At 40.6% G+C, this 20,324-nt stretch overlaps 1 protein-coding gene across 2 annotated transcripts in view; it reads left to right on the forward strand.

Annotated features, from left to right (window-relative positions):
- The window catches only part of HEATR1 (HEAT repeat containing 1), a 76,492-nt gene that overhangs the window by 31,052 nt on the left and 25,116 nt on the right, over positions 1 to 20,324 (forward strand). For both annotated transcript variants that reach the window (XM_004712186.2, XM_045297878.1), the window contains exons 18-29: positions 2,617 to 2,800; positions 2,947 to 3,083; positions 3,901 to 4,093; positions 10,975 to 11,144; positions 11,634 to 11,792; positions 13,701 to 13,943; positions 14,866 to 14,997; positions 16,785 to 16,888; positions 17,149 to 17,292; positions 18,124 to 18,242; positions 18,338 to 18,459; positions 19,900 to 20,028. In XM_004712186.2, coding sequence (XP_004712243.1) covers positions 2,617 to 2,800; positions 2,947 to 3,083; positions 3,901 to 4,093; positions 10,975 to 11,144; positions 11,634 to 11,792; positions 13,701 to 13,943; positions 14,866 to 14,997; positions 16,785 to 16,888; positions 17,149 to 17,292; positions 18,124 to 18,242; positions 18,338 to 18,459; positions 19,900 to 20,028 — 1,836 coding nt within the window. The remainder of the gene's footprint in view (positions 1 to 2,616; positions 2,801 to 2,946; positions 3,084 to 3,900; positions 4,094 to 10,974; positions 11,145 to 11,633; positions 11,793 to 13,700; positions 13,944 to 14,865; positions 14,998 to 16,784; positions 16,889 to 17,148; positions 17,293 to 18,123; positions 18,243 to 18,337; positions 18,460 to 19,899; positions 20,029 to 20,324) is intronic.

A 20,324-nucleotide genomic window follows, 5' to 3' on the forward strand; every position in this document is an offset into this window, starting at 1 on the left:
GTCTCCAGTGCTGTCCCCTGCAGCATCATGGTTCAGTGAGGGGCACCGTGTCCCGTGGTGGGGACAGCCCTATGGTCCTCCCCGTGCATTGTCTGCTCCGAACAGGAACATCGTCCTCGGGGCTTGGTGAGCCAGGATGTCCTCTCCTCCCTCTCCATCCCTTTGCATTTCTCCCATGTGCTCTAATCCGACGCACCCCTCTCCCCACGCTGTAGCCCAGTGCTGTCCTCTGAAGTGCATTCTTCTGAAGGCAGGCCGGGCCCCACAGACTTCTCTGTTGGTTCCTTGGTACATGCCGGGATGTTGTATTCATGTGTTCAGAAGGACCTTTCTTAGTGTCTACTTTTTTTTTTGGTTAAGTACTAAAAAGTTGGTTTAAAAATTGCCACAAAATTATAGAAAACTTTATTAAACGGAAATATAAAAAATACAAAGCTATTGTTTATCATCCATCTAGGTCTGTACATTTCTAAAGATGATGTTTTCATCCCTCTACTCTTTTCCCAAAGAATTATGTTCTTTAATTTATATCATGTCAAAATGGCAGTTTGGGCATCCCTAAGAGGCACAAATCATGCTCCTTTTAAATGTTTTTTGAGTTTGGGGAACAAAAAGATTTTTAATAGTATGAGATCAAAGCTGTAGAGTGGTTGGTAAGATTTCCCTACAACATTCTCTTAGGACAGCGATTTTTACCCTCGAAGACAGAGCCAGGTACATTGATTGTCCTGATAAAAATATTTCTCCATGCAACTTTTCTGGCCTTTATCAGTGCCATTTTAAATTTTCTTCTTTTTTTCATAAACTCGCCTGAATGTCCTGTTTCCTTCAAGAACATCTTATCAATCATCACCCTAACTTCTAAGCTGACCTCTCTTTCCTTGAGCTAAACTGGCTCATTAGATTCCCTCGGAAATCCTGGATCATATTTGTAAATCTAAGATTTATCTCCAGTTCCAACTTCATAAAATCATTTTCATTAGGCTTGATCTTATTTTAAAAATTGATTGGCAGCCATCAGTCCAAAAGTTTACTGAGGCCGAGATGTTTGCTTATGCCTGCAAATACTGAACCATGTGCGATCCCAGTATTAGTAATTGCGTTGACTCCTTCGACTGCCAGAGCAATGAACAGATCTGTCTTAGAAGACATACGCTGAACGCCCTCGGAGGCCAGAATAAGGAGCCTCCCCTTAGGTGCTTTAGACATGTTATCAGGAGCGGTCAATTCCTAGAAAAGGACTCCATGCTTGATAAAGTAGAAGGTCAGTGAAGAAGAGGAAGACCCACTGGAAATGGGTTGACTTGGTGACTATAACAATAGGCTCAAACAGTGATTTTGAAGCTGACAGTACCTTGTGTACATAGGTTCACTGTGAAATGCAGCCAATTTGGCAACTACAATAACACCTCTTAACAATATCCACTCTGCTGTCTTCTTTCCCTAGCTCATGCTGTCAGCAAGGATGTCTTCTTAATTAGGTCTTCCCTTTCTTGACTCATCTTCGAGGTCTTCCCCACCTGCACCAACACATCTGAAACATTCAAAACAGCATTACTGTAAATGTGTTGCAAAACTTTAAGTGCTTTGGAAAGTTGTCCACTCGTGGGGTTTCCTATTAGCCTAACCTCAGAATCATTTTTTCCCCGTGACTCAAAAATGCTGTTGTTTGAAGGTACCCTAATTAGACATGTGCTTATTGCTGAGAGAACCTGTCTGTAGCCATTCACGTATTATCGCGATATGTTTGAACATATTTTGTTTGGAATAAACCCAGCATGTGTGAATTAGAACCCTAGAAGATGTACGTCTTTATTTATCCTTGTATTTCTCTCTGGACCTTGCTTCGCCTTGGCAGACCCTTTGGCAGGTGTGTGTAACTTAAAACACCTGAATATGTGATCCCACCATGCTCAAGCATGGAATTATTTTGAGAAAGGCAACTTCAAAAAGTACCCAGGAACCCAGAAATATACTTAAGAAGGGTTGGCCTCCATTAAAAAAGTCAAAAGAGAATTTGTGATATCACACCACAGGATGCATCATCTCATGCAGTCTCATAAAAACTAATACAGTGTCTTGTAATCACATGCCGATTTCTTCCTTCTCAAGTTTGACTTTCTGGAGGGCCAAAGAAAAGAATCTACGTATTGTGAAAGTTAGCAACGCTTTAGCAGAACGTGTCCGAGAAAGCTTCACGAGCGAGCCCTTCTCCATCACGACAGTATCCCGCTCATTCCTTGTATCAAACAAGGACAGTTCTGCACACGTTTCTATGGGAAATCATTAGTCATCGCTTACAGCCCTGGTTTGGCTCCGTCTGACTTTGTTTTGTTCACTAATCTTAAGAAATCTGTAAGGGGCACCCAGTTTTCTTCAGGTAATGTTGAAAAGACTGCATTGATGTTAAATTCCCAGAGCTTCAGTTCTTTAGGGAAGAGCTAAATGGCTACTATCACACAATTGGCACAAACTTGATGATGCTTATAGTAGACATAAAGCTTATCTTTTTATTTTCATTTTAATTCACTTTTTCTACATTTTTGAAGTTCTCGTTTGAAAGGCTGAAGAATCTCTTTAAATTTGTATGGATTTTTGTTTCTTTTAACTTTTTAGGAGATACCTCCAGAGTGGCATTTTGAGCTGATGTTAGACAGAAGCACACCAGTCGAGTTATGGGCGCATTACATAGAACAGCTCCATACGGGTCAGATGATTGCTGTGGAAGATTCTGTCTTACTTGTATTTGCACTAAAAAATTTTATTCATGCACTGAAGGTTCCTAAATGTTTTCCTAAAGGTAAGATAGGTTTGGATCTTTTCAGTTTGGGACTCTGGAAAAGCAAATATACATTAACTGCATGATTGATTATTTATGGTGCTTAAAAGGCATCTTGTTCACCTGGGCGTATGTGTTACGTAACCTTTCTCTTCCTGTCCACCTAGATGACAGATGGTGGAATCTTCACCATCTGAAGGATGACAGCAGGGACTACCTACACATACTTATTGAGCTCTTTGAGCTTATTCTCGCTGGTGCGGATGCCATTCATTTCAGGGTTTTGCTGAAACTTTTCATCAAGGTATTAAATTCATCCTCTTTCAGGCACACAGATATTTTGAGAAGGAGTTGCAGATTATTTTAGTTTCCACAGTTCGCACATGGGAAAACGAAAGTAGACTTCCACATAGTGGTGAGTAGATGAGAATAAGCGTAGCCTCGGTAGAGCCCGGAAGGGACCAGTTATCAGTAGGTCGGACAGATCAGGCACGTTGCTACTTGTCTACTATAATGTGTTAACGCCCTCCTTTTCTTTGATAATCACAGCATCACAGTCAATTTCCAGCTCACAGCTGAGAAAACTGATGTACATAGAGGGCATGCATAAAGCCACTCAACTAAGAAATGTCCTCACCGGCACCAGTGACCCCTGTGTTGCCAATTCGGTCATCAGTTCATTGTTCGCATTGGACACAAGTTGATCATTCTATTTAAGTTCCCAGACACCACACTTGTCTTCATTTTCTACATAGTGCCTTTGTCTTTTTCGCTCAGAGTGTTGAATAAAGTAGAATATTATTAAGAGGCCTCTCAATATCACTGTTTGTTTATATCATTTGCAATGGTTTAAATGCCAAACACAGGATAATTTTAAGGGTCTGCTTGACCTCAGGGTTAGCCGATGAGACCCACCAGCTGCCCCATGGGAGCAAGATGAGGTCCACTCCCATGAGGATTCCCAGTCCTGGGAATTGTATGTAGGGACACTGACTTGGGATCAACTCAGTGGCAGTGGGTTTGATTTGATTTCAGACAAAGCAAAACATGTTGCTTGCCCTCTCTCACTGTACAGTTTTTCTTGTGACTAAATAAATTTGTTTTGTTTTTTTCCAAACTAGGTACATCTAGAAGATGTTTTTCAGTTATTCAAGTTCTTCTCTGTTTTATGGACCTATGGTTCCAGCCTTTCAAATCCACTCCGCTGCAGTGTAAGCACAGCGCTGCAGACTAGAGCTCTTTATATTGGTTGTACAATGCTCTCCCCTCAGAAGGCAAAGGTTAAACACCAGCTGGCGTCCGTCTCGTCCCCAGGTATTGGAAATAAACATGCTCTGTCTTGACCAACTGTTACTGCTTTCTTACTGTTTGCTGTGTATGTTGTAGTTTCGAAAAGTAGAACTTTATTCTCTTTGAAGTAACTTAACATGCACACAGTATAAAACCTTTTTCTGATCACTTTTAAGTATTGCTGTTAGTTAAAAATTTCACCAAACACTAAAATATCATGGGCATGACTGGTGACTACATGCGATTTAAAATTTTTTATATATAGACACATGCATACATTCATTCTCTGAGACCCAGCAATGACAGAATCATAGTAAGAAATCAGGTGATCATAACACAATTCAGTATTCATTTGACTACTTTCTATCCTCAACTTGGGTTCGAGGTCTCATTAATGAAGCACCCGAATTCTGTAAAAGCACTTTCATGAAGTTGAGGAAAGTGATGATGAAAATGACCGTTTGACTTAAAAGCTATTGACAGATGAGAGGACGTGGCAGAATTACACCAGGTAACAATGTAAGTGGCGGTCAAGGATGTGATTGATGCTTCAGACCAGAGTGTTTTTAGTAGCAGTGGCCTTTGGGATGTTTGGAAATGCCCTTGATTGTATATTTCCCCAAAATCTTTTCTTTACGAATGTTTTTAAAGCAAAGTGAATGATAATTCAAGGTTCAGTGAATACTGTTTCACTTTAATTTTCCAATTTATACATTTTGTATAAATTTATACATTTATACATTTTGGCATCTTTCCATATTAATAAATATAGAATTTGGCCATTTGTGAAATGCCTGCTGAGTATTTCGTTATTTCATGATGGCCTTGTAACATAATTTATGGAAACCAGTGTGTACTGTTAAACTGAGTTTTCAAAAACGTATGTATGTTTAGAGATGACGTTTCCTAATGAAGGATGTCATAGCCAGTGTACTTGACAGTGAAAGCCGTTGCCCTTGAGAGAATTACGTTCTTTGTCTCTAGTAGGAGAGAAAGACTGCTTTTCCACTGGTATCACTGCAGGACCCCTTCTACCTCTGCCGCACCCCTACCCATCCCCGAAGTACTTGCACATGCTTGTGGCAAGGACATGTCAGAGCTCTCCACTGCAAATGCAAGAGGCACCTTCAGTGGACTCTGAGGGCCACCTGCTTGCTGCGCCTGCCCGCAGTACCCTCACCAGGAGCGTGCGGGGAGTTTCTAGCCATCCGCTCACCGTAAGGAGTCTGCGGAAGTGTTGGCCATCACTTTTATATATTTAGAAAAATGTTCCGATGTTGCGAAGGAAAAGATACTATCACCTTTTATCTCTTTAATGATCAATATACAGTATTATCAAAGGCTACACCTTTCGACTATGTGAAATGGGGATATAATTCCTGATATCAGATGGGTTTTGGCTAAAAGTAGAGAATACTATAAAGATGTTTTATTTGTGTTTTATTCTCTATGCAACATCCTTTGTGTGGGTCATAAAAATATAGATAACATTGCTAAGAATATAAATTCCAGGATATTTAACTGTGCTATGTGGAACCTGTATATAGAGCAAAAGGTAGTAGGATACAGTGTGGTTTAAAGGAGAAAGTGTGGCATCAGGGTTGTCTCCTTTCACCGCTGTGTTAATACATTCAGTAGGCTGAGAGAATAATTTGAGGAACTGGATGAGGGTGATTGCAGCAACAGGAGTTGAGTAAGATTAAGAAAAACCTTTGATAATGGAGCTGACACCACCTCTTAAGGAAAGTAAAGAGGACTTGAAGCACTTACTGATAAAAGTCAGATTATAACCTTCAGTATGGATTACACATCAGCGTAAAACAAAAAAATCCCATCACTGGACCAGTAAGCAACATCATTATAAAAGGAGAGAATATGGAAGATTTTATGGATTTCCTTTCAGTTCGATCTACAGTCAACACCCCTGGTGCAGTGAGCACCTATCAAATCAGATTATGAATTAATGTTGGGTCAATCTCCAGCAGAGGACCCTTTAAGTCTGCTGAAGCAGAGACGTCACTGGAAAGCTGAAATGTGCCTGACCCAAACTAAGGTGTTTTCAGCGGCTTCCTCTGCGAAAGCTGGGCCAAAAAAGAATGGACGCCTTTTGATGATGGTGCTGGGGGAGAACACTGACCACGCCGTCGACTCACAAACAAACCTTAATGGAAGACATATGGCCAGGATGCGCCTTTCTTTGTTCAATAAATTGTGTAGCACTAAATTTCCTACAACTAAGCACACAGATTAGGATCAAGCAACTTTGGTTTAAGCTACTTTTGAACGAACAACTGAAAAGGCTAAACTGCCTTGAATGAAACCATTTGACCATCACACACACACACACACCCCTTTTTTTTTTCATTTCAAAGTTGAAGGAAGGCCTTTAAACAGAAGAAAATAGTAAGCGTGGACTACGTCCTTATATATGGGGTGTTAGTAACATTTAAACAGGACAACGACAGTAGCTAGGACTTGGAAGTTGTCAGCAAGCTCTGCTCCGTGGTACAGGGAATATTAACAGATTCTTTGTCGGAAGCCACCCTTTGTGGGAATTTGCTTTTTCAACAATTTGGATTTTACTCTATTTTATAAATATAAGAGACGAGGATAATCTCAACTCAGGCGGGTTTGAAAACTTGCCAAGCTCTTTTTTAGGATTTAAGAAACCAAAATCAAACCCCGTTTTCATTGGATTGATTTTGCCACAGAGCAGAGTTGCTTCACGGAGGCTTTCTTGCTGAATTGTTACGCAGGCATCTGCTGTTGGGTGAGTAAGTACCAGCCACTTTTGGGTTAGGGGTCAAGTACCAAAAAAATGGTTCTCATTCAATTATCTGGCTAAGATATGAACTGGATCACTTCTAGAACAATAGAAACTACCAGTAGGTAGATTGCAGTAAGGCCTAAGTAAGTAATTCCATGAAAGTATACATAGCGCTTTGTTCCAGATAGAGTTCTTCAAAACCATCTTAGTTCAGCTGGACTCACTGATGCTTTCTACCAGAAACGGATTTTTCTGCTGTTGTTAATTAGCTGGGGAAGGGAAGAAGGGAAACTGCTTTGTTTAAGACAGTTTAAGAAGGGAAACTGCTTTGTTTAAGCTCTAAGATGACTATTGAGAGGCATAGCAGATAAAAGACTATATTGTGAGGCGCCGTCCAGTCAGTTCTGGCCCACAGCGAGCACCTGTGTGCACAGCAGAACAGAACACTGCCCGGTCCGGTGCCGTCCTCACAACTGTTCCCGAGCCTGAGCCGTGGTTGCAGCCAGTGTGTCAGTCCATCTCCCGGAGGGCCTACCTCTTTTTGCTGCCCCTCCGCTTGACGAGTCTGATGTCCTCCTCCAGAGACGGACTCTCCTGAAACACGTCCAAAATACACGAGAAGAAATTTCACTGGCCCAGCAGCCTCTAAGGAGCATTCTGGCGACACTTCTTCCCAGACACGTTGGTCTGTCTGTGTGGGGCAGCCCGTGGTACTTTCAACGTTCTCTGTCAGCACCATAATTCACATGCGTCTATTCTTCTCTCATCGTATTCAGTGTCGAATTTTTACATGCCATATGAGGCCGTTGAAAGTAGCATGGCTCGGGCCAGGCGCACTTGAGACCTCAACGTAACATGCTTGCTTTTCAGTCCCCTCGAAGGTCTTGTGCAGCAGGTTCACCCATCTCGTGAATGCTGCTTCCGTGAGCACTGATTGTGGTTCCAAGGAAGACAAATTCCTGTCAACATTTATCTTTTCTCCGTTGATCATTTTACTACCTATGGGTCCAGTGTGAGGATTTTGGTCATCTTCACATTGACTGAGTTGTAATCCGTCCTGAGGAATCCTTGGTCTTCATCAGCAAGTGCTTCAAGTCCTCTTCATTTTCAGCAAGCAAGGTTGTGTCAGCTGCATAGCATCGATTGTTACAATAAGCCTTCCTTCAATTCTGGTGCTTCATTCTTCATATAATCCAGCCTCTCTCGATAATTTGTTCAGTTTACAGGTTGGGTAAATGTGGTGAGAGGATACAACCAGTGGGGGGAGTCAAATAATTTAACACTGGCTTTGCTGCCCTAACGACCGTTTTAAGTTTATGAAAAGATAAACTGAAAGGTAGTTTATTATTGCAACATGGTATCAGAATATCACTGTTGCACAAGTGAACATTAAAAAACACTTAAGAAATGTAAGTTTATGGTTTCCACATTGGGTTTATGCCCAGCCACCTATCTTAGAGAGATCCCTGATTACAAGTCCATTTTAACCAACCGGTTCACTGAAAAATTTGATGCTGTCTCTGAAGGTGGCAGCCCGAAGTGTAGCTCACCAGGTCCACTTACTAATGGTTTGAAGAGCCAAGCATCTTAATGGCTGGGTTTCGACAGTGTTCTAGGCGTGGGATAATAACGATCCTTGGATCCGAATAGATGAAATTATAGCAAACCCCCCTCCTCGTTTTGTTGAGTGTTAACTCACATACAGAAATAACCGTGACATTGTCCGTGTTGTCCCTGTTAGCTTCCCGATTAGGTTCTTTGGTTCTTCCTTCGCAGTGGCGTGGAAAGAATTCACGTGACAGAAGCACGTTTGTTAGCCAAGTGACTTTTATGAGGAAAAGGGAAGTTTCGGGTTTTATAGTCTCAAAAGCATGTGCTATTTTAGGAAAGCATACAAGGTGCGCAGAAACTGCACAAGGGTTCACAGTTGAAAACCCACAGGTAAAACCCACAGAAACAGTAGCCCAGACCCACACTTGCGGCATTATGGAAACCCCAGAGGCCAAGAGAGATGCCCACTCTCTGCTTGAAGCTTGTGGCTGAACAAGAGCAGAGTAAAAGAGCTGATGGCTTGCGGCCTGTGTATTTAACCCCTCTGGCTGGAGAGGCATGGTTGAAAGTTTGGCTGATCTTACTGGCTGAATTTAGGCCTACCTGTATGATGTCATGTGGCTGGACCTAGTGTGTGCGCCCAGGTGGACCTCCTACCTGGACTTAGGGGGCTCGTGTCTGAGCATGCTCAGTTAGGATCTTTCCCGTAGGTGTCAAATGGGTGCCTAATTAGGAAGTTTCCAACCCCAGTATTGTGGCATAGACAACTAATTTTTGTTTAACGCAGGCACTAGGGAAGACAACTCCCTTTGTCCCTATTCTAGCAACCTGTCATTCCCACATAAAGAATTTAAAGAAGCATTTAGTGTTAGTTTTATCTTGACAATTTGGATTAACTATCACCTGTTAGAGTTCTAGAAATCTTGATTTAGTCTGATGGGTTCCAACTTGTCATAAGGTCATATCTACAAAAAATATTTTTTTGTTAAATATTTTAGCTGATCCACAAAGCAAAGATGTATATGTAGGTGACAAAGCTTAATATGGCTGTTTAAAGCACAATAAAATACATATATATATATATATTTTGAAAGACTTAGTGGGAAGTTCACAAGCTAATGCAAAAGTGAAAAAAGTTCTTCAGAAGTCAGAAGGAACATCAAACCAAAAGGAAATATAATATACAGTGCTTCAAAGTTTCAGATATTACATCTTGTGCACTGTACTTAATATGATCATTGATACCTACTTGAACTGACTGTCGTTACAAACTAGCCCTGCTATCGTTTACAAACTTGCAGCCAATGAGTTGGAATCAGTGACCCTACAGGACGGGAGAACTGCCCCTGTGGGTTTCTGAGTAATTGCAGTTAGCTTAATGCTTAACTGCTGTGCTGCGAGTGCGAGCATGCGAAAACACACACACACCACCCACCACCCACGTGCCCGGCCCCGAACCAAAAGGAATTTTCTTATCCTACCTTTCTTATGACCAGCAGATCCTCTTGAAATGCAAAGAGGCTCGTCCTGAGAATGTACTAGATTCTATCTAATGTTATAAAAACCTTTCAAATGAAACTTTGTCACTGTTTAAATGCCTTTTTAAAAAATAATTTTATTGGGGGTTTGTACAACTCATCACAATCCATACATCCATCCGTTGTATGTCAAGCACATTTGTACATTTGTTGGACAAACTGATCACTCCCATTTTTTCTTCTGGTTTGGCTTTCCAGGAATGTTGCCAGAGCTTCAGGTTTTTGCCTTCTCAAAATAAAGATTTACTTTGAGAGGCATAAAATTTAAAAAATAAAAAAAAAGTCATTTGGGGGACTCTTACAGATATAGCAATCCATAAATCAATTATATCAACCTAACTTGTATATATGTTGCCATCATCATTTTCAAAATATTATCATTTTACTTGAGCTCTTATTAGCTCTTCTTTTTCCCCTCCCTCCTCCACTCTTTAAATGGGGTTTTCTCCTGGGAGAGAGAGAGAGAAATCACCACACCAGTCACCATGACTGGCCCTCTGGTGTCTGTCTCCCTGCAATATTGTTTTAATGCCCAAACCTGGAAACAATATAAGTATTCACCAGTAAGGTACTGGTTTAAAAATATGAAATATACAGTGTGGGTCCTTTGTATTTAAAAAACCAAACTGACTGCCATACCGTCAATGCTGACTCAGTAACTTCCTGTGGGTTTCTGAGACTGGAATGGTTTAGCAGAAAGCTGTCTTTCTCCCTCAACGCTGCCGGTGGCTTTGAACTGCTGACCATTCGGTCAAGGCCCAACGCATTACCACTACACCACCAGGCCTCTTCTGTGTATTACAAAGGGTGATTTAATTTATTTAGAGACATGCTTTCAGGAAACTGGTGCAGAAAGGTGGTACAACATGTACACTTGTTTATGTATTTTCAAAAGAACATGTCCAGATGGCATATGCCTCAAGTCTTTTTGGAGTAATAAGCAGTGGATACATTTCAGAAAGGGGATTTTAGGTAGGAGGAGGAGCGTTGCCCTTTTGTATTGTTTCAGATTTCAAAGCATTGACTTGGGTTTTTGGTTTTGGCCTCAGTGGTGATGTCACTGCTCATTAATCTGGGAAGCCCTGTGAAGGAAGTGCGCCGGGCTGCCGTTCTCTGTCTTCAGACCCTCCGTGGAGTGCCATCCCAGTTTCAGCTGATCGTAGACCATTTGGTTCCTAAAGCAGAGGAGATCACCTCCGATGCCACCTACGTTGTGCAGGTAACCACAGCTGCAGAAACGAGCGTGTGTACGTCTGTGGTGTGTGCATGAATTCTGTGCTCTTGTCTGTCTTTGTAACAGGCTTGCTCATTGAGTCTCCAGTTTGTAGATCCAGGCTCTTTCCTCCCCCGTTCTGAAAAGACAATGGTACCAACGAAACTGAGTTAGTAGTGAAGGTGTTGCTTACAGGGCACATGAAAAAGATGTCTTGAAGACCTAAACAATAAAGCAGAGGTATTGGCTGTGTGTTCAGTTCCTCAGCCCTTACCGTCTTGAAGGTATAAACAGTAAAGAGTTAGAGACATCGGCTCAGTATTTCAGTTCCAGTCTTTATTGGCTTCAAGACTGGGTTTTTTGGATAGTAAGCTAAAGGAGACGTTTAAAGGGACATTAAGAAGTCAGATCACTTGAAAAAATCTCCCATAATGAATACATTTCACCTTTGTAGCTCCTTAACCCTTTTCATCTTTTCTTTTTATGGTACCCTAGGATTTAGCTACTTTATTTGAAGAGCTACAGAGAGAAAAGAAACCGAAATCTCAGCAGAATTTGTCTGAAACCTTCAAACACCTACTTAATTGTGTGTATCACTACCCAGCTTATATTGCAAAAGTTTTGCTGAAGGTACTTCAGCACGTCAACAATGAGGTATGTGTGTAGTAAAGGCATTGTACTTTCGTGTAACGCTTTTAAAGATTGGACCTTCCCATCAGAGGAAGACATTTGCAAGAACTATACATGTGGAGTCAGAAGTATTCCATTTTCTTATTAATGGAAGAATTGGGGTACGGAATGGATAAGGCAAATAGTGGTGATTTTATTTGTTTTGAAGCCAAGTGTATCTAATCATTAATTAGATTTTAAATGGATTTTAAAATCACATGAGGAAAAATGCTAAGGATGCACTCCTGCAAGAAATATTGGCTAGTGTATCATTTTCAAGTGAAAAACACGTAGAAGGTAATAATATATTTAGGCCCAAAGGTTTGTGGCTGATTCGGAATCATTTGCTGATTTTTTTAAATGTAAGTACATTTTTTTATGGGGGAGAAAAGGTGATAGGTGTCATTTTGTTCTCACAGAAGACTGATCTCAATGAAAGAGTAACTAACACTGTTAATGATGGTGTGGGTGGTTCACCCTCACTGCCACTGAGTCCATGCTGACTCACATGACCCTACAGGGCAGGGGAGATCTGCCCCTGTGAGCTGCTGAGACTCTGACTCTTCACAGGTGTAGAAAGCCAACCCTCTCTTTCTCCGCAGAGTGGCTGTGCTTTCAAACTTGTAACCACTACTCCACCAGGGCTCCTACTTTACTGATCAAAGTGTCATTAATTTACACACTGGTGTAGAATTTAACACACTGTTGAGAAAAGGAAACTGTACAAGTATAGGCTAGCTCTGCACCACATTACATGAATTACTCATTTGTAAAGGTTAAACTCTTTCATGACTGGCCACTATTTACACTAACAATGTGCCAAAGTTCCCAATAACATTCATTCACCACTGCAAGTGGCCATCAAACTAATACATGCCATCAGAAAGCAAGGAAGGCATTAAAATTGTAAATATATGCCAGTCCTGACTGCAGAGTCAGAGAACTATTATGGGTCAATTGAGTGAAGGCTTATTTATTGGATTATATTTTCCTGATGGGAGCAGACCTTTAGCAGCTTAGTGTCATCCATAGTATAGTTTATACGAGGAGTTATCAAACTTTGTAAAGGGCTACATAGTAAATATTTAGGCACCTTTACAGCATACTGTTTTAAGTGATGGTCAGATAACTAAGATTAACCTGGTTTGGGGGTGGAGTGGAGACCTGGTGATCTACTTCTGTGAAGATTAGAGCCTGGGAAAGCCTACAGGGCAGCGTTATTCTGCCTCAGCAACACACAAGGTAACTACATACAGGCACATGGTCCGTGCTGTGAGCACTCAGCTCTACCAATGGAGCTTAAGAACAGCCGTCAGCAGTACGTAAATGAATGAGGGGAGCTGTATTTCAGTAAAGCTATTTGAAGAAGTGGACATGCCATAATTTGATTTAGATTTTAAAGACTATACCTGCTGCTTGAATTAGTATTAACCATATTGAGTTGAAATCAATGGGAAGTACACAATATATTTTGGACAGTGTTGATTTTATATTTAGACTTTAAAAATGTAGTTTTCATTTCCTGTTCTCAGAAACATTCACAAGATCCTTTCTCTGCTCTATCTATGAAAGATGTAGAGCGTTTGAGTACCTTCTGATGGAACTATCAGAGGACTCACGTCTTAATGTGAATTAAGAGGACTGCATTGTTGATTTAGCCTTTCCACCCCTCTAGACGAGTGTGTGATAATACCCCTTGGGGAGCAGTGCTGCAAGAGCAGATATCTATACTTAATCAGGGATGGTAGATGGTAAGCCAAATAAATCTGTGGTCTTCTTCCCTAGACTAACCTCCCCTTTTCTAGGGTGATACAGCTCTGGATGTTTTTATACAGCAAGCAAAAATTTTTATATTAATATTGGTAACAATTAATACATTTTTTCAAATTTTAGGTGGTGCTTTCTCATCTGCTGCCTATGATTGAGAAATTACTAGAAAAGATGCAGAAAGAGCCCACAGCTGTCCAGAAGGACGAGGCCATTGTTTTACATCTTGCTCTGGGAAAGTATAATGAATATTCAGCTTCCCTTTTACATAAGGACCCGCTGAGTCTAGAGTTGTTCATTAAAGCTGTGCATACAGCAGAGGAGTTTGGCATAGGAATGCCAACAGTTCAGATTGCAGCCCTTGGGAAGGTCGGTAACTTCTTTCAGAAACTAAAGCAATTTCAATCATGTCACAATGTGTAATATTTTACTTAGTGAAGATAAATTATTGGTATACTAGATGGATTTTTTTTTTTTTAATTTTTTTATTTTTTATTTTATTTTTTTAACATTTTATTAGGGGCTCATACAACATGGATTTATTTTTTTAATAACTCATTTTATTGGAAACTTACCAAAATTATAACAAACCATACACCCATTATCTCAAGTGGGCATGTACAATTATTAGCATCAACAATTTCTAAATATTATCTTTCTATTTGAGCCCTTAGATATCAGCTCTTCTTTTTTTTACCCCTCGCTCCCCTACCCTGCAAGCCCCACAAACCTTAATATATTATGTGTTGTTATTATTTATGCGTGTCTTATACTGCCCATTCTATCCCTTCACCTACTCTCCTGGTATTCTTCCCCTCTGGGGTTATTCTGCCATCATTGCTATCCATTCCTCCCCCTTCCCTTTCCCTATCCTTCTGGGAACGTTGCTCCCATTACTGTTTCTGAGGGGTTTGTCTTTCCGGAACTCCGTGTACTGAAAGCACTCGTCTGTGCCATGGTTGTACACTGGTGATCTAGCAGGAATTGCGAGATTGGACTGAGATCATAATAGTGGGGGAGGAAGGAAGAGAGAACTAGAGGAATGTTGTGTATTTCCTAGGTGTTAAACTGCCCCTGGGAGCCATACTGGATGTGTTTAAAGGAACATGATTTACTTGACCCATTTTGCAAAACAATATTGTACATGAGTAACTAAAAAGAGTTACAGTTGAAAGAATAAAATGGGGAACAATTTTATATTGTGAGGGAGAATTTGATAAGGGTGCATTATAAGGCCATTTTTGGAGTTCAGATTTGTTCATTGAATTCAATTGCTTTGTTTGCTCTTTAGATTACAAAGCCGTTTTTTGCAGCTATAGCAGATGAAAAAGTTCAGCAGAGGCTTTTGGGAATGATGTTTGATTTGTTGGTGAACTGTAAAAACACACATTGTGCTCAGACTGTTAGCAGTGTTTTTAAAGGGGTAAGTTGCATACTTTCTGTGATTTATTCATTAATGTGTGTTCTAAACAGCACCATATATGTAAATATCCTCTGTTTTATAATACTTTTTAAAAGTTCACTGTTAAATAGTCATGAAAATAGGTGATCAAGTCTCCATCTTCATTTTTACTTCATGGAATATTTATCATTTTAACTAGGTAGATCTGTCTGGGTCTTACTTGTGCTAGTGGGATCTGCCTGTTTTAGGTAGGAAATAGAAATGAGTGAATGTCTCTGTTTAGCTAGGTAACAGATTAGTCTATGTGATTTAAGTAGTTATATACTGACAAATTTATGATGGCTTGTAGAAGCTGCTCATTGGTTGTATATGTTTACCCAACCCCAGCTATGTATCAGAATAGCCACCTGGGGGAGAGAGAGACAGAGAAGAGAAGATGCACTTACGAAAATAGATCATAGTCTGGAGAAACCCTATTACTCATATTCCTTTGTCAGTGCATCTCAAAGCACCGTGTAGTCCACCCCTTAGACCTCAGTGTGCATCGTTGAAAAGGTGAATGTCTTCTTACGGAACTTCAGTGTCATTATTGCACCTGAAAAAGAACAAGTTCCTTGATATTATCTAGTATTCCATTCAAAATCATATTTCCCTGGTTGTCCGAAAAATGTCCTTTTGCAGTTGTTTTCTTTGGATTAGAGTCCGATAGTTAGGATGTCAGGGCCTTTTTAAAGAAGGGGATTTCAGGCTCCTGCCCTGTCTGGACAGAAGCCCTGGGGCTGTGACTGCATTGTTTCTGTAATGCCTTCCCAGTCTTATGGCTGTGGCTGAGTTGACATTTGGAAAGAGTCCTGGATTGCGTTTTCACCCTGAGGCGTGAGTATGGAAGTGCATACCGAGCGCATTGATCCGCGTCTTAATCAGAGCCAGGGCAGGGCTGTCTTCAAGACTCAAGAGAAACCATGTGTAGCCATAAATTCATGGCAGCGAGAGAACTTAGTTTAAAATGAAAATCTGAAGTTGAATTCATGTTAGTGTATCTTGAGTTTGGATGTCTACCTTGCCCCACCTTTTTTCTCCGTTTTGATCCTGAGGAAGCATGAAAGTAGGTGGTGGAAGGAAATGATGGAAAGGATGACCATTTACTTAAGCCAGCCCTGTTGTCGGCATGGTGTCTGAAAGGAATATGGGGAAAGACAAGAGAGGCTCCTTGGCAGGCATTGGGAACCAAATCCAAAACTCACGGTCATCAATTAAATTCCAATTCATATCGACCCTAAGTTTTCAAGGCTGTAAGTCTTTATAAGAACAGATGCCTTCATCTTTGTCCTGTGGGACGGCGGGTGGATTTGAACTGTTAACCTGTCACTGTGGTTAGCCGCCCACTGGTTATCTGTTAGCACCACCCGGGCTACTTTGGCCACAGTGCTAATTCAGTGCTGGTTGAATTGAGTTGACAATTAGCCTAAGAAGGAACATTGTAAAGCATTTACAAGGAAGCATTAATCAAAGTTCTTGTAGCTCAGTGAACAGCCAACTAGAGGACCTGTGAAGTATTTGTTGGATTATCGGCCGAGAGGAAAGATTGGCCTGGAATTCAAAGTGGTTGTGTGTTTTTTATTGTAAAAATTATGGGATTAATTATTGTGACAGTACATAAACATCATATGATAAAATAGGTTTGTGCCCATATGAGTAGGTTGCCAAGATCCAAATCAAGATACAGAATACCTTCTCTGTGTGTGTACACATATATTAATGTCTAAACAGCTGTAGCTACATGAACCGTTATTGTTTTATTATTTCAGATTTCCGTTAAAGCTGAGCAAGTCAGAATGGAACTGGAGCCACCAGATAAAACTAAATCTTTGGGTACAATTCAGCAAACAAGAAGGCAAAAAATGCAGCAGAAGTAAGAGCTATGACTGTTATTCTTCAGAGCTTGGAATGATAGGAAACCATTGTGACCTTTTGCTGCACATCACTTGGGCATAATAGGGCAGCCTTTTCTCTTTTTTTGCTGTTTATTTTTTATTTTTTAATCATTTTATTGGGGCTCGTACAACGCATCACAATCCATCCGTCCATCCATTGTGTCAATCACGTTTGTACATTTGTTGCCATCTTTGTTAGCTTTTGAGTGTTTCCAACTTTTGACTTAATGTTTTCCAGAAAATCGCAGGATCTAGAAGCCGTTCAGGAAGTGGAAGGTTCAAATTGGCAAAGAGTAACCCTCATCCTAGAACTCCTGCAGCACAAAAAGAAACTCAGAAGTCCTCAGATATTGATACCAACTCTTTTTAACCTGCTTTCACGGTAATCACCCTTGCCTATGTCTGTGAAATAATAATGTATCAGTTCATGACCATCTTACTCCAGTTAACATGTATTCATCGGATTCTTGCCTCCCTCAACCCCGGCACCGAGTCTGTAAAGGAGCCCCTGTAGCATGGTGCATTACACTGTGAGCTGCTAACTGCAAGGCCAGCAGTTTGTAGCCACTCTGTGGGAGGAGCTGGGCCTTTTACTCCTATACAGTTACAAGCTCAGAAACCCACCGGAGTGGTTCTTCCCTGTCCTGTGGGGTTGCTGTGAGTCCCCTTGGTGCAGTGGCAGTGAGTTTGGTTTCTGAGTCTGGAACATGAAGACTGTAGTGGAAGATTGAAGTAGCCGGTGCCCAAATGGATCTTCATTCTTTTTATTACTTAGGAAATTCCCTTCCATCTCACATTTCTTCTTGAATTTGAATTCCACAACCCTAGGAAGGTTGTGTAACCTTTTGGAGGCATTGGTGGTACTTATAGTTAAAGAAGTAGAGAACCACCTGTATTTTTCAGCTATAAAGTCTTAACAAATGTCGCAAGAATGTTACTGAATGCTGAAGGTATGCTTCTACCTGATAAAATAATTTGCAAGGTTTTCCTCTGAAGAGTCCTTATAGGCAAATAGAAAGTCCATTGAAGAGCTATTGGCGTAAGCACTTGCTACAATGAGAAAATAGTGTGGGCGTTATATTTATTTTTGATGATGGCATTTTAGTTGTTCCTTATTGGATGAGTTCTGAACGATGGTCATGGTGTGGTGTCACTGAGATTGTACAACTCTTTCTTTTTCCATCCTCTCTTTCGGTCGGGGGCTGTTCTGAAGAAGTCTAGAACCTTTGTCAGTGGACCAGGGAAATATGGAGTACACCAAACAATTAATTCTCAGTTGCCTGCTCAACATCTGCCAAAAACTCTCTCCAGATGGTGGCAAGATACCTAAAGGTATGTCTTGTAATGGAAAAAGTGGGGAAATTATTTACTTTAAGTGTAAATATACCTGCCACTTAGACATTTTGTAACCTTTCTGACCCCTGAAGACATTCTAGATGAGGAAAAGTTCAATGTGGAGCTGATCGTCCAGTGCATCCGTCTTTCTGAGATGCCTCAAACCCATCACCACGCCCTTTTACTGCTGGGTGTTGTTGCCGGAATATTTCCCGTAAGTATTTATAAAGTAACTCTCATTTACCAGCGATTGTAGTTTGCTCATCCATGGAAATGCACAGGCACGTATAGGTTTAAATTCAGTGGGCTTTGAATCATAGCCCTGGGTACTAATCTCAACCCTCTCTCTTTAATATCAGGGACAAATTGAGCGGGTTGATCTTGCTAGACATCAATTTCCCTTTTACAAAGGGTGACTTACAGAATCGTCCTTCAAACGATTGTAGTGATGATTTGATTGAATAACTTGTGTTTAACACTTGGCACAATGCCTCGTATAAAGTAACTGACTGTCCAGTAAGTGGTAGCGAATATCTCACTCCCCTCCCCTCCAGACTTCTAGCCCTGGTGATGTAGTTGGGTGACTTGCTGGGCTCCTGGCTACACATTCCATAGTCCTACCCTCTCCCATTGGGTCGCTATGAGTCAGAATCAACTCGTTGGCACTGAGTTTGTGGGGGGTTTTTAACCCTCGGACTGAGTTCAGGCTACTCTCGGTTGCTGATCTAAGCAGCTTCCAGCCAGTGACTGAAACCGTGTTATTGTAAATTACAGTTACAGAAGTAATGTCCGGTACATTTAAAAAGTGTTTAACAGCCTATTGATATTAGAACACGGGCTCTCTGTGTACTCTTGAGTTGTTTTATGTACTGAAACCATGTGCAAGATTTTGTTTATGGGATCTTTTCTCCCCTTAGAAGAGAGTTTATAACTCAAAAATAGTTGATCATCCAGAAAGAGCTAAGAACTCAGAATCCTTTTTCCTTTTATTAAATGGAAATATAATTTGTATAGTATAAAATTCATTCTGTTAAAGTGCACAATTCAGTAGTTTTAATAGAGTTGTGCAGTCATTGCCACTCTGTAATTCCAGAGCATATCCAGTACCTCCAAAGGCCTCTGCCACCAGCCGGCACTCCCGTTCCACCCTCCACCCAGGCCCGAACAACCATGGATTTACACCTTTTGGACATTTCATATAAATGGAATCTTACAAGATGTAACAAAGCCATTTGGTATCTGACTTTTACTTGCCATGTTTTAAAGACTCATCCATAGTATGGCATGAATTAGTCCCTCATTCGTTTTTATGGCTAAATAATATTCCATTGTACGGATCTGACATACCTTGTTTATCCCTACAATTACTGACGGGCTTTGGGTTGTTTTCACATTTTGGCCAATAAAGTTAATGCTGCTGTGAACAGTCATGCACAGATTGCTGTATATACAGATCGGGTGAGTTCTCTTGGGTTTATAGTTAGGAGTAGACATGCTGGGTCACATGCCAGTGCTTATGTCTGACCTTTGGGAGAATTCCAGACTATTTTAATTATTTGCTCCGCCCCCCCCCTCCTTTGGTAGTGATTCATTGACAATTGGTATGTTTGAAATAGAAACTATTGATCAATTTTATTTATTTATTTTTTTGCAGGATAAAGTTCTACACAATATCATGTCAATTTTTACATTCATGGGTGCCAGTGTCATGCGTCTAGATGATACTTACAGTTTTCAAGTCATTAACAAGACCGTGAGAATGGTTATTCCGGCGCTCATACAGGTAAACTCCCTTTGTACTAGTTTTCTTTCAATTTTTACGATTTTTTGGAGTATGAAATTCAGGTATGTAGTACATAAATTATATTGAAAGCCTTTGGAAAATTATAAAGTATTTATACTTGTAAAACTTTAGAATGATGAAGCTAAAAAGCAATCTTCTAAAAATAAGAATAAATACAGCTGGTCCCATTTTTTTAAAAATAGTTTTATTAGGGGCTCATACAACTCTTATCACAATACATACATACATCAATTGTGTAAAGCACATTTGTACATTCATTGCCCTCATCATTCTCA

The sequence above is a fragment of the Echinops telfairi genome, unplaced genomic scaffold (assembly GCF_000313985.2).
Source record: "Echinops telfairi isolate 266 unplaced genomic scaffold, ASM31398v2 ScPeMD7_7424;HRSCAF=8462, whole genome shotgun sequence".
NCBI lineage: Eukaryota > Metazoa > Chordata > Mammalia > Afrosoricida > Tenrecidae > Echinops > Echinops telfairi.